The sequence below is a fragment of the Bombina bombina genome, chromosome 5 (genome assembly GCF_027579735.1).
Source record: "Bombina bombina isolate aBomBom1 chromosome 5, aBomBom1.pri, whole genome shotgun sequence".
In the NCBI taxonomy this organism is placed as follows: Eukaryota; Metazoa; Chordata; class Amphibia; order Anura; family Bombinatoridae; genus Bombina; species Bombina bombina.
This window is the reverse complement of record NC_069503.1, coordinates 386,618,473-386,630,542: the sequence shown is the minus strand read 5'-3', so window position 1 is coordinate 386,630,542 and position 12,070 is coordinate 386,618,473. Positions and strand designations below refer to the sequence as shown.

General features: G+C 36.5%; 1 protein-coding gene across 1 annotated transcript in view; it reads left to right on the top strand.

The window, feature by feature from the left end:
* Positions 1 to 8,123, top strand: part of EFHB (EF-hand domain family member B) — a 159,395-nt gene extending 151,272 nt beyond the window's left edge. The window contains exon 13 of the mRNA XM_053715736.1: positions 7,956 to 8,123. Coding sequence (XP_053571711.1) covers positions 7,956 to 8,123 — 168 coding nt within the window. The remainder of the gene's footprint in view (positions 1 to 7,955) is intronic.
* The last annotated feature ends 3,947 nt before the right edge of the window (positions 8,124 to 12,070 follow it).

Sequence of the window (12,070 nt, the reverse complement as noted above, 5' to 3'; positions counted from 1 at the left end):
CCTGTCTTGTAACCCTGTATGTATCTGATGATGTAATAATGCAATAAGAGTAGCTGATGCATTGTGAGCTAGCCCCCACACAGTATTTAACCCCTTAATGACCACAATGTACCCTGTATGTCATTGGTTGTTAAGGGTTTTTTCAGGACATAATAGCACAAGTCTAGCAAGAACACACTATTAATGCCCTCCCTCCAGCAGGCTTTGTGGAATAGAGCAGTCTCAACGCTGGTGGCAAGACCACGCTATAAAACAATCAAGTCCCAAAAAAAGGCCAGCGACATACAGGGTACGTCGCTGGTCCTTAAGGGGTTAAACACTACATCAGCTTCAAAGGGCTCAGACTGAGAAAGTGGCCAGTGAGATTTCACAGTGTAAACTCATCACTATAAACAATTCTGCTTGTTAGGCTCTAATAAGTCAGATAGCAGACTAACCATGTTAATCCTACCTAGACTGGAGGAGATACAGCAGAATTGCATGTACTTGCCAGTCATTTTAAAAGCGTTATACAGGGAGTGCAGAATTATTAGGCAAATGAGTATTTTGACCACATCATCCTCTTTATGCATGTTGTCTTACTCCAAGCTGTATAGGCTCGAAAGCCTACTACCAATTAAGCATATTAGATGATGTGCATCTCTGTAATGAGAAGGGGTGTGGTCTAATGACATCAACACCCTATATTAGGTGTGCATACTTATTAGGCAACTTCCTTTCCTTTGGCAAAATGGGTCAAAAGAAGGACTTGACAGGCTCAGAAAAGTCAAAAATAGTGAGATATCTTGCAGAGGGATGCAGCACTCTTAAAATTGCAAAGCTTCTGAAGCGTGATCATCGAACAATCAAGCGTTTCATTCAAAATAGTCAACAGGGTCGCAAGAAGCGTGTGGAAAAACCAAGGCGCAAAATAACTGCCCATGAACTGAGAAAAGTCAAGCATGCAGCTGCCAAGATGCCACTTGCCACCAGTTTGGCCATATTTCAGAGCTGCAACATCACTGGAGTGCCCAAAAGCACAAGGTGTGCAATACTCAGAGACATGGCCAAGGTAAGAAAGGCTGAAAGACGACCACCACTGAACAAGACACACAAGCTGAAACGTCAAGACTGGGCCAAGAAATATCTCAAGACTGATTTTTCTAAGGTTTTATGGACTGATGAAATGAGAGTGAGTCTTGATGGGCCAGATGGATGGGCCCGTGGCTGGATTGGTAAAGGGCAGAGAGCTCCAGTCCGACTCAGACGCCAGCAAGGTGGAGGTGGAGTACTGGTTTGGGCTGGTATCATCAAAGATGAGCTTGTGGGGCCTTTTCGGGTTGAGGATGGAGTCAAGCTCAACTCCCAGTCCTACTGCCAGTTTCTGGAAGACACCTTCTTCAAGCAGTGGTACAGGAAGAAGTCTGCATCCTTCAAGAAAAACATGATTTTCATGCAGGACAATGCTCCATCACACGCCTCCAAGTACTCCACAGCGTGGCTGGCAAGAAAGGGTATAAAAGAAGAAAATCTAATGACATGGCCTCCTTGTTCACCTGATCTGAACCCCATTGAGAACCTGTGGTCCATCATCAAATGTGAGATTTACAAGGAGGGAAAACAGTACACCTCTCTGAACAGTGTCTGGGAGGCTGTGGTTGCTGCTGCACGCAATGTTGATGGTGAACAGATCAAAACACTGACAGAATCCATGGATGGCAGGCTTTTGAGTGTCCTTGCAAAGAAAGGTGGCTATATTGGTCACTGATTTGTTTTTGTTTTGTTTTTGAATGTCAGAAATGTATATTTGTGAATGTTGAGATGTTATATTGGTTTCACTGGTAAAAATAAATAATTGAAATGGGTATATATTTGTTTTTTGTTAAGTTGCCTAATAATTATGCACAGTAATAGTCACCTGCACACACAGATATCCCCCTAAAATAGCTATAACTAAAAACAAACTAAAAACTACTCCCAAAACTATTCAGCTTTGATATTAATGAGTTTTTTGGGTTCATTGAGAACATGGTTGTTGTTCAATAATAAAATTAATCCTCAAAAATACAACTTGCCTAATAATTCTGCACTCCCTGTAGTGGCTACAGTTCTGTTAAAAAAAAAAAAAAAGAGCCGTGCCTTTCTCTGAAGTCATTTATCCAGAAAAAAAATAATTATCCAGATTAATAATGGAGGAGCATTCAGGACTTAGAAACTTAAAGGGACAGTCAACACCATTATTTTTGTTGTATAAAAATGATAGATAATCCCTTTATTACCCATTCCCCAGTTTTGCATAACCAACATGATTATAATAATACACATTTTACCTCTGTAATTGCCTTGTATCTAAGCCTCTGCAAACTGCCCCCTTATTTCAGTTATTTTGACAGACATACATTTAATCCATTTGTTATGACTCCTAGGTAACTTCACGTGTGTGAGCTCAATGTTATCTATATGACACACATGAACTAATGCCCTCTAGTGGTGAAAACTGTCAAAATGCATTTAGATTAGAGGCGGCCTTCAAGGTCTAAGAAATTAGCCTATGAGCTTTCTAGGTTTAGCTTTCAACTAAGAATAACAAGAGAAAAAAGCAAAATTAGTGATAAAAGTAATTTGGAAAGTTGTTTAAAATGACATACCCTATTTGAATCAGGAAAGTTTATTTTGGATTGACTGTCCCTTTAACTAATGGGTGATATTATTTAGGACACTTTTAATTAATTAAAATATTTTCTATTTTTTGGAGGGGAAAGTGAGAAATGTGGAGTTTAGCTTGCAACTCCAATGAGTATGCAGTTAAAACAAAATGACTCTGGCTTTCATGTGGACAAATGAGAAGTTAAAGCATAGCATTGACTAAAGTGTTTGCCGTTGAATTTCCATGTTTTTACAAAAGATGTGCTAATTTAAAAAAGTGACCATATCTTCAGAAGCATATAATAGTAGAAAACATTTCAAAGCAGGGCCTTATTATATATAGCTTAGAGAAGAAAGATTGGAATATAATATAATATTAACCTTCACGTATATTAAATGATTTAATAAAAAGAGCATTTTTTCATTATTTTTTTTAACAAAAAGAGTAACACAAAAGAAAGGTATCACAATCGCAAGTTAGACGGAAATAGGTTCAGGGATAATTTGAGTGAGGAGTTCTTCACACTAGGGATGTTTAACTTTATTAAATAGACTTCCAGTAGATGTGGCAATAACAAATACTGGCCTTGATTCTAAAATTTTTGCTTGATATCTAAAAATTTGATTGGCCCACAACAGCACCAATAATGGCTGTTGATCACCATAAACACCAAAATGCAACTGCTCTCCAGGCTGCCCAAGTGCTCTCTTGAACTTATTAGTCCACTCATCCTCATTCTGCATGGTACAGCATTCTCTCATCCCCTGGCAGTCTCCTTTCTCTCAGCATGTCACAACTATTGATATTTGTAGATATGTTTCTTCCTTGTTTAATATTTAATTGATAGTGGTGATGTGTTCAGTATTAGTTTTTTTTTTATTTTGCGCAATCTTGTTCTTTAGGTCAGAGCATGCGCAGATTGGTGGCCGATATTGTTACTGTTTCTCTGATGTGTGTTATAAGTAATCTGTGGGTGTTGAGCATTCATCAATGGTACAATGGTGTTATTATTTGTATTTTGATCTCTCAGATGTCTAAAAAAAAAGCGTTATCAGGAGCCAAAAAATTCAAACTAGATTGAAATTGAGCCCACAGTTAGGAAATTTCAGAATGCCTGAGATATGCATTAAGCTATCCTAAGGATGAATAGCTTTGCCTTTCAATACTTTTCAATGGACAATGATGAAAGTCAATCATATAAAATAAAGGAGAGTTAATTATGTAATTAAGTTATTTTCTCTAGTAAAAAATAAAAGGTCATCATATTGTATAATTTCCCCCTTTCGTGTGTTTCCAATAATCCATTTTACTTGCTGGAGTGTATTAAATTGTATATAAACACCTCTTTTACCTTTTATTTTGTTATTTTAAGTTGCTGCTTTTGCCTATTGAAACTATTACCTATAGTGAAAATGTCAATACTGTAGTACTGACAATAGAAATGCTATATAAACTGTAGTCATCAACAGAAATTAACTGCCCAGTGGGGGGGGGGGGCAGAGAAAAAGACAGCCCAGTCTATTTAAAGGGATACTCAGGTTAAATAAAATGTTCATGACTCGGGGGGGCGGAGCTAGCCTAGGAGCCGAGTGGTCGCATCTTTCTGCAGCTCTGTAAAAGAGCATTATTTTATCTTATTTCCATGACCCCTCGGCTCCACAAACTTACCCAAAAGAAGCATTAATGATTACACAGAACACTCTGTATGAGACTTGATCTATATCGAAGTCTAGGAGGAGGTTAGCATCAAAAACTAACAGTGAGGCCTGGCACAGGAATCACACTACAGCGGCCATCTTTTTATAGACCCACGAGCTGTGTAACGTTAATACGTTTTGTGACAAGAGCGGCATAGGAATCCCAGCATAGAAAGTCCCAGCGGGCATCTCCTGGATATATTATAAGGTGCCCCGGTCTAGCTCGCTGCGAGAAGCGCACCTCTGACAGTTGAGCCATGCAGCTCGAGCTAAGAATCCTACTCAGAGCCCTAGAAGATCAGCTAGATCGACAGGCAGGGGAACTTACTAAAGAAATAAGGTTGGCATTCTCCTCTTCTATCCCCGTGATAAGCACTACAGAATCCAAGGTCTACCGGGAAGTACTGGCCTCAGACGGGGCTCAGGAGAGCCTAAGTGAAATGGAAGGAGCTGGATGTCTGACAGGCGAGTACAATATGGAAGTCCCATATCCAGATCGCACGCAAGCTCTCTACACATACCGCGATTCGATGGAGCTTGATGCGAGATGTTGGGAGTATCTCTTCTTGAAGGAGGGTACTCTCTCAGCGGGGGCAAATACACTTGGTCAGAGTTATTGCCCAGTTGGACCCGGACAGGGCTCTAGCCCAAAAACGCTTGCAAAAGTCGCTGCACTCACGGTTCTTATGCAGCTACCAACCTGTCCTTATGTTTCTACTGGTCCTTTCTTACAGGAACTTATCTTTTTGAGGTGGGAGATAAAGCCAGATCGGACATTAAGTCTGTTCACTTACATCATTCCCATGGCCCTGAGATGCCCGCTGGAACTGCTGCATCCTCTACTAGGCCTCCCCACTACGCAGCCCTTCAATTACACTCCTTTTCGAAAAGGGATTGGATAAATACAGTATTATACCTATTAAAGTTTGTGCAGGTCAGGTCTATATATACACAATGACACTTGTCTACAAGTCCTAATGATGACCCCTGAGTTTGAATTGGTTTTTAGATCCTGAACGGACATATTGGACTCATGTTGGGGACTGATGTCTCCCTCAGACATTTTATTAATACATATCGTGTGGTTTTATCAATGTTTTAGAACCCTTTGTTACACAATGTTCTCTATCTCAGTACAATGCTGTTTCTGGCTTATATTTATTTAGCTTACATTATGTGAATACACTTATTTGATGATGCAAGTTTACTTTATGTTGTAGATATTGCTATGAGAATTCATTGAATATGCCATTTAGCAGAAGCTAGACAGTTAATGGGGTTCTGGCATTATATTGTTGCGTGTTATATTTAATATACTGGTCTCCTAGGACACATTGGCCTATAGCTTTATGTGGGGTAAATGTTTAAAAAGTATATGTGTTTACAAGTTATATCCCCATTTGTGACAGACAGATTTAGATAGTTATCTCTTAATTGAGTGGCCAACAGATGGGCTGACACTTTTAGTACAGTTAACGATTATACCTACTATATACTACATACCCTCTGCAGTATAGCCTTCATAGTTAAGCTTTCCTAGATTCTAGTGAAATCTCTCCCATTCAAGGTCTCATCACTAATGCTGATATCCGAGACAGTAAGTTTAATTCCCATATACTCCCCCTGACCTGTGTTATATAAGGTGTCTATAGTTTTGCAGAGTTAGGTAATTAAACACTGGTTTGTAGGCAGGATTGCATCTCTCAATAATAATATGTTTCTAACTGCTTAAACTGGGCTAATTTTGTGATTGCTGTAGTATAGTGCCTATAAAGAACTCTATCTCACAACCAGGTATTTCTTAACAAAACATGTATATTGATCCTGGACTCACAGATGTATGTATATATGTGTTCTCAAGCTAGCTTTTTGTATATGTCTGAGACAGATTTAGATATTTACCTCTTTATGTACTGGATCAAGCAGCCTAAGAGTTTGCTGTCACCTTTAATGTAGGCATTTATATGTATGTGCACTGTACTGTGCGATTTGAGACTTATAATGCATTAAGCTATCTTTTATTTAACACTAGTCTACATTATAATAGCTAAGTTTTCCTAATTTACCTAATGCTGTTAGATTTTATATGTTCATTCTCTAGTTAAATGCTTATCTGCAATTGCACCAATGATGTTTATCTCTTAACTTGCTAATGTCTAGAGGCCCATGTATATTCAGGTTTAGGCCTTAGACCCAGATCCCAGCTGGCTCCCACAGGGTAGCAGAGTCATACTATTTATTATTTACAGCATATTTAGGTAAGCTACCTACAGAAACTAGTTTAGATAGCAAACATTTGGTCTTGCATTTTTTATGTTTTGATTCGCTTGTTTTAACACACAGTATGTTCTATAAACAACAGTTTAACAGGTACTATAAAATAGCCAGAGAGGCTCCTTAATACAAAATATATTTATATATTTATGTACTTTCTGTCTATTTGTGTTGAAAAGAGATTTAAAAAGCATGTGATAAGAGGCAGCCCTCAAAGGCTTAGAAATTAGCATATTAGCCTACCTATGTTTAGTTTAAACTAAGAATACCAAGAGAAAAAAGAAAATTTGATGATAAAAGTAAATTGGAAAGTTGATTAAAATTAAAAGTCCTAACTGAATAATGAAAGTTTAATTTATACTAGACTGTCCCTTTAAAGAGACATAAAACCCAAATCTTTTCTCTTTCATCATTCAGAAAGAGCGTGCAATTTTAAACAACTTTCCAATTTACTTCTATTATCTAATGTGCTTCATTCTCTTGATATCCTTGTTGAAATGCATATCTACATAGGTTCAGGAGCTGCTGATTAGTGGCTGCACATAGATGCCTTGTGTGATTGGCTCACCCATGTGCATTGATATTTCTTCAACAAGGATACCTAAAGAATGAGGCAAATTACCTTATAGAAGTAAATTAAAATGTTTAAAATTGTATTCTCTATCTGAATCATGAAAGAAAAAAATTTGGATTTCATGTCCCTTTAATAATGACATTTTACCCATGTTTGCTTACTCTTATTGGATTAATTGTGATAGCTATTGGATTAGGGTTTTATATGGTATTTTTAAACAATGTATCCATGTTACCTTGATGTTAGCTAGTGCTAGTTACATCTCTTAATGGGGTGATTATTATTGTTTAATACAAAACAGGTTTTATAAGCCTCAACTGGGCTGTATTCTAGACCATATTTACTTTTGCTTCTGAAGAATATTATGGATCTATGTACACAATCTTTTTATTCACATTTATTTATTCTTCAGAATTTCCTTTCAATAAACAATGTAAAATACACAGCTAAGCTAATAATAGTAATATAGTCATCATTTGGGAGAAAATGTAATTGAATATTCCCATTATTCAGATATTTAAGCTTGGGTTATGGGGTCTTTATTAATGTTAATATGTGTATATCTGCTGGAATAGGAATTCACTATGCAGTAGGTTATACTAATCATATAATTTTAGTTACTGATTTTTAAGACTAGCCTTTTTCAGAGTAACGTAGCTTTGCACTTAATAAAGGTTGCTTTGTGGATGAGGTCTCAAATAACCTATGAACCGCATATACAGTACATGTGAAAGCATTTGTTTGTTTTCAAATTGTAATTTTTCAATTTATTTTGTTCTTTCAGATTTTTCAGATTTTCCGTGGCACTGGTATAGAAATTTCAGATGAAAAGCTTAATGAATTTTGGGAACTGGCCTCCACAAAACATCCAAAAGGACTGGTTTCAGTTGAATCAATGAGAAATATAATTAATGAGATGGATAAAGGTGTCCTTAAACTAACTTTAAATTAAAACATGGACTTGAATGCATGTTGAAATATTGTCATGTCTCTTTACTGTGATTCTTTCTTGTATTTCTCCTGTAGAAATTAATATTTATAAGGTCATGTGAATAACGTCTTATACCTTTTGTTGATTAACTCATTTTATGTGTTACTGTATAGAAAAATATGTGTATTACTATTACTAGATGCAAATATCATTCAAGTTGCTTCAGTCTATTAAAACAATCAATTATAAACTTAATTTTCCTTTGGTATAAGAAATCGCCTTTCTATCAGACAAATGATAGTAACTTATTGTTAGTATAATTAGGGAATATGATTCTGTAATAAACAGTTAACTGTTTGCCTGACTGGGCCTGCTTCTTCAGCTGCCTCAGGTGGAATACTGTTGTCCCAGAATATAACAAGCTGGAATCAATAACTGAGAGGCCCAATGTACCACAAACCCTTACTGGGACACTGCAGGTCAAACACAGTAACCAAGGATGGGTCCTGGGTGAGAAGAATAAGACCAAACATAGAAGCTGAACTCTCTCTAGTACTTTAATCAGCACTTACAAAGCAAAAGAGCAAATAAGTACTAGAAAGTAACTTCAAATGAATAATTCTATATTCCAAAGGGAAATATACAGTACCTTGGTAAAAGTTTGGTCTCACTATCCAGACGAAAACTTACTTGTGTAGGTAACTAGAAATAACAAAAGATCTTATTGAAAACAAGTTTATTCTAGTAGGAAGCAGAATGTAATTGTAAAAATGAATACGTTTAACCCCTTAATGACCACAGCACTTTTCCATTTTCTGTCCGTTTGGGACCAAGGCTATTTTTAGATTTTTGCAGTGTTGGTGTTTAGCTGTAATTTTCCTCTTACTCATTTACTGTACCCACACATATTATATACAATTTTTAAATGGACTTTCTAAAGATACAATTATTTTCATCATATCTTATAATTTACTATAAATTTTTTTTATAAAATATGAGAAAAAAAAACAAAAAAAACACACTTTTTCTAACTTTGACCCCCAAAATCTGTTACACATCTAACCACCAAAAAACACCAATGCTAAATAGTTTCTAAATTTTGTCCTGAATTTAGAAATACCCAATGTTTACATGTTCTTTGCTTTTTTTTTTTGCAAGTTATAGGGCCATAAATACAAGTAGCACTTTGCTATTTCCAAACCACTTTTTTTCAAAATTTACGCTATTTACATTGGAACACTGATATCTTCCAGGAATCCCTGAATATTCCTTGACATGTATATATTTTTTTTAGAAGAAATCCTAAAGTATTGATCTAAGCCCATTTTGGTATATTTCATGCCACCATTTCACCACGAAATGCGATCAAATTTCACAATTTTTTTCACAAACTTTAGGTTTCTCACTGAAATTATTTACAAACTGCTTGTGCAATTATGGCATAAATGATTGTAAATTCTTCTCTGGGATCCCCTTTGTTCAGAAATAGCAGACATATATGGCTTTGGCGTTGCTTTTTGGTAATTAGAAGACCGCTAAATGCTGCTGCGCACCACGTGTATTATACCCAGCAGTGCAGGGGTTAATAAGGGAGGTTGTAGTGTTGATTTTAGCTTTAGTGTAGTAGACAACCCAAAGTGTTGATGTAGGCCAATTTTTGTATATTTCATGCCATTTCACTACCAAATGCGATCAAATAAAAAAAAATGTTCATTTTTTCACAAACTTTAGGTTTCTCACTGATATTATTTACAAACAGCATGTGCAATTATGGCAAAATGGTTGTAAATGCCTCTCTGGGATCCCCTTTGTTCAGAAATAGCAGACATATATGGCTTTGGCATTACTTTTTGGTAATTAGAAGGCCGCTAAATGCCATTTTGCACCACACATGTATTATGCCCAGCAGTTCAGGGGTTAATAAGGGAGCTTGTAGGGTTAATTTTAGCTTTAGTGTAGTAGACAACCCAAAGTATTGATCTAGGCCCATTTTGGTATATTTCATGCCACCATTTCACCGCCAAATGCGATCAAATAAAAAAAATTCGTTCCCTTTTTCACAAACTTTAGGTTTCTCACTGATATTATTTACAAACAGCTTGTGCAATTATGGCACAAATGGTTGAAAATGCTTCTCTGGGATCCCCTCTGTTCAGAAATAGCAGACATATATGGCTTTGGCGTTACTTTTTGGTACTTAGAAGGCCGCTAAATGCCACTGCGCATCACACGTGTATTATGGCTAGCAGTGAAGGGGTTGATTAGGTAGCTTGTAGGGAGCTTGTATGGTTAATTTTAGCTTTAGTGTAGAGATCAGCCTCCCACCTGACACATCAGACCCCCTGATCCCTCCCAAACAGCTCTCTTCCCTCCCCCACTCCACAATTGTCCCTGCCATCTTAAGTACTGGCAGAAAGTATGCCAGTACTAAAATAAAAGGTATATTTGTTTTTCTGTGTGTGTGTTTTTTAAGCATATTTACATATGCTGCTGTGTAGGTTCCCCCCTTAAAGGGACAGTCAACACCAGAATTTTTTATGTTTTAAAAGATAGATCATCCCTTAATTACCCATTCCCCAAATTTGCATAACCGACACAGTTATAATAATACATGTTTTATCTCTGTAATTACCTTGTATCTAAGCCTCTGCAGACTGCCCCCTTATTTCAGTTCTTTTGACAGTGCAAGAATTCACAGACTATACGTATATGCATTTGTGATTGGCTGATTGCTATCACATGGTACAAGGGGAGTGGAAATATACATAACTTTGAAATTTGTTATAAAAAAATCTACTACTCATTTGAAGTTCAGACTAAGTGCAATTGCATTGTCTTGTTATCTTACATTTGTTGATTATACAAATCTAATGTGTTGACTGGTCCTTTAATAGGGTGTTCCTACAGCAGTTTTGAATGAAATCTCTTATCAACTGCTTGTCTGAGTACTTTGTTAGAATAAAAGAAAGCTTAAAGGGACAGTCTACCATAGAATTTTATTGTTTTAAAAGATAGATAATCCCTTTACAACCCATTCCCCAGTTTTGCATAACAAACACAGTTATTAATATACTTTTTACCTCTGTGATTACCTTGTATCTAGGAACCTTCTTCCAGCCCCCTGATCACATGACTGTGACTGTTTATTATCTATTGTCTTAAATTTAGCATTGTTTTGTGCTAAATCTTAAATAACCCCCTGTGCCTGAACACAGTGTTATCTATATAGCCCACGTGTACTTTCTGTCTCTTTGTGTTGAAAAGAGATTTAAAAAGCATGTGATAAGAGGCAGCCCTCAAAGGCTTAGAAATTAGCATATGAGCCTACCTATGTTTAGTTTAAACTAAGAATACCAAGAGAAAAAAGAAAATTTGATGATAAAAGTAAATTGGAAAGTTGATTAAAATTAAAAGTCCTAACTGAATAATGAAAGTTTAATTTATACTAGACTGTCCCTTTAAAGAGACATAAAACCCAAATCTTTTCTCTTTCATGATTCAGAAAGAGCGTGCAATTTTAAACAACTTTCCAATTTACTTCTATTATCTAATGTGCTTCATTCTCTTGATATCCTTGTTGAAATGCATATCTACATAGGTTCAGGAGCTGCTGATTAGTGGCTGCACATAGATGCTTTGTGTGATTGGCTCACCCATGTGCATTGATATTTCTTCAACAAGGATACCTAAAGAATGAGGCAAATTAGGTTTCTCACTGATATTATTTACAAACAGCTTGTGCAATTATGGCACAAATGGTTGTAAATGCTTCTCTGAGATCCCCTCTGTTCAGAAATAGCAGACATATATGGCTTTGGCGTTACTTTTTGGTACTTAGAAGGCCGCTAAATGCCACTGCGCATCACACGTGTATTATGGCTAGCAGTGAAGGGGTTGATTAGGTAGCTTGTAGGGAGCTTGTATGGTTAATTTTAGCTTTAGTGTAGAGATCAGCCTCCCACCTGACA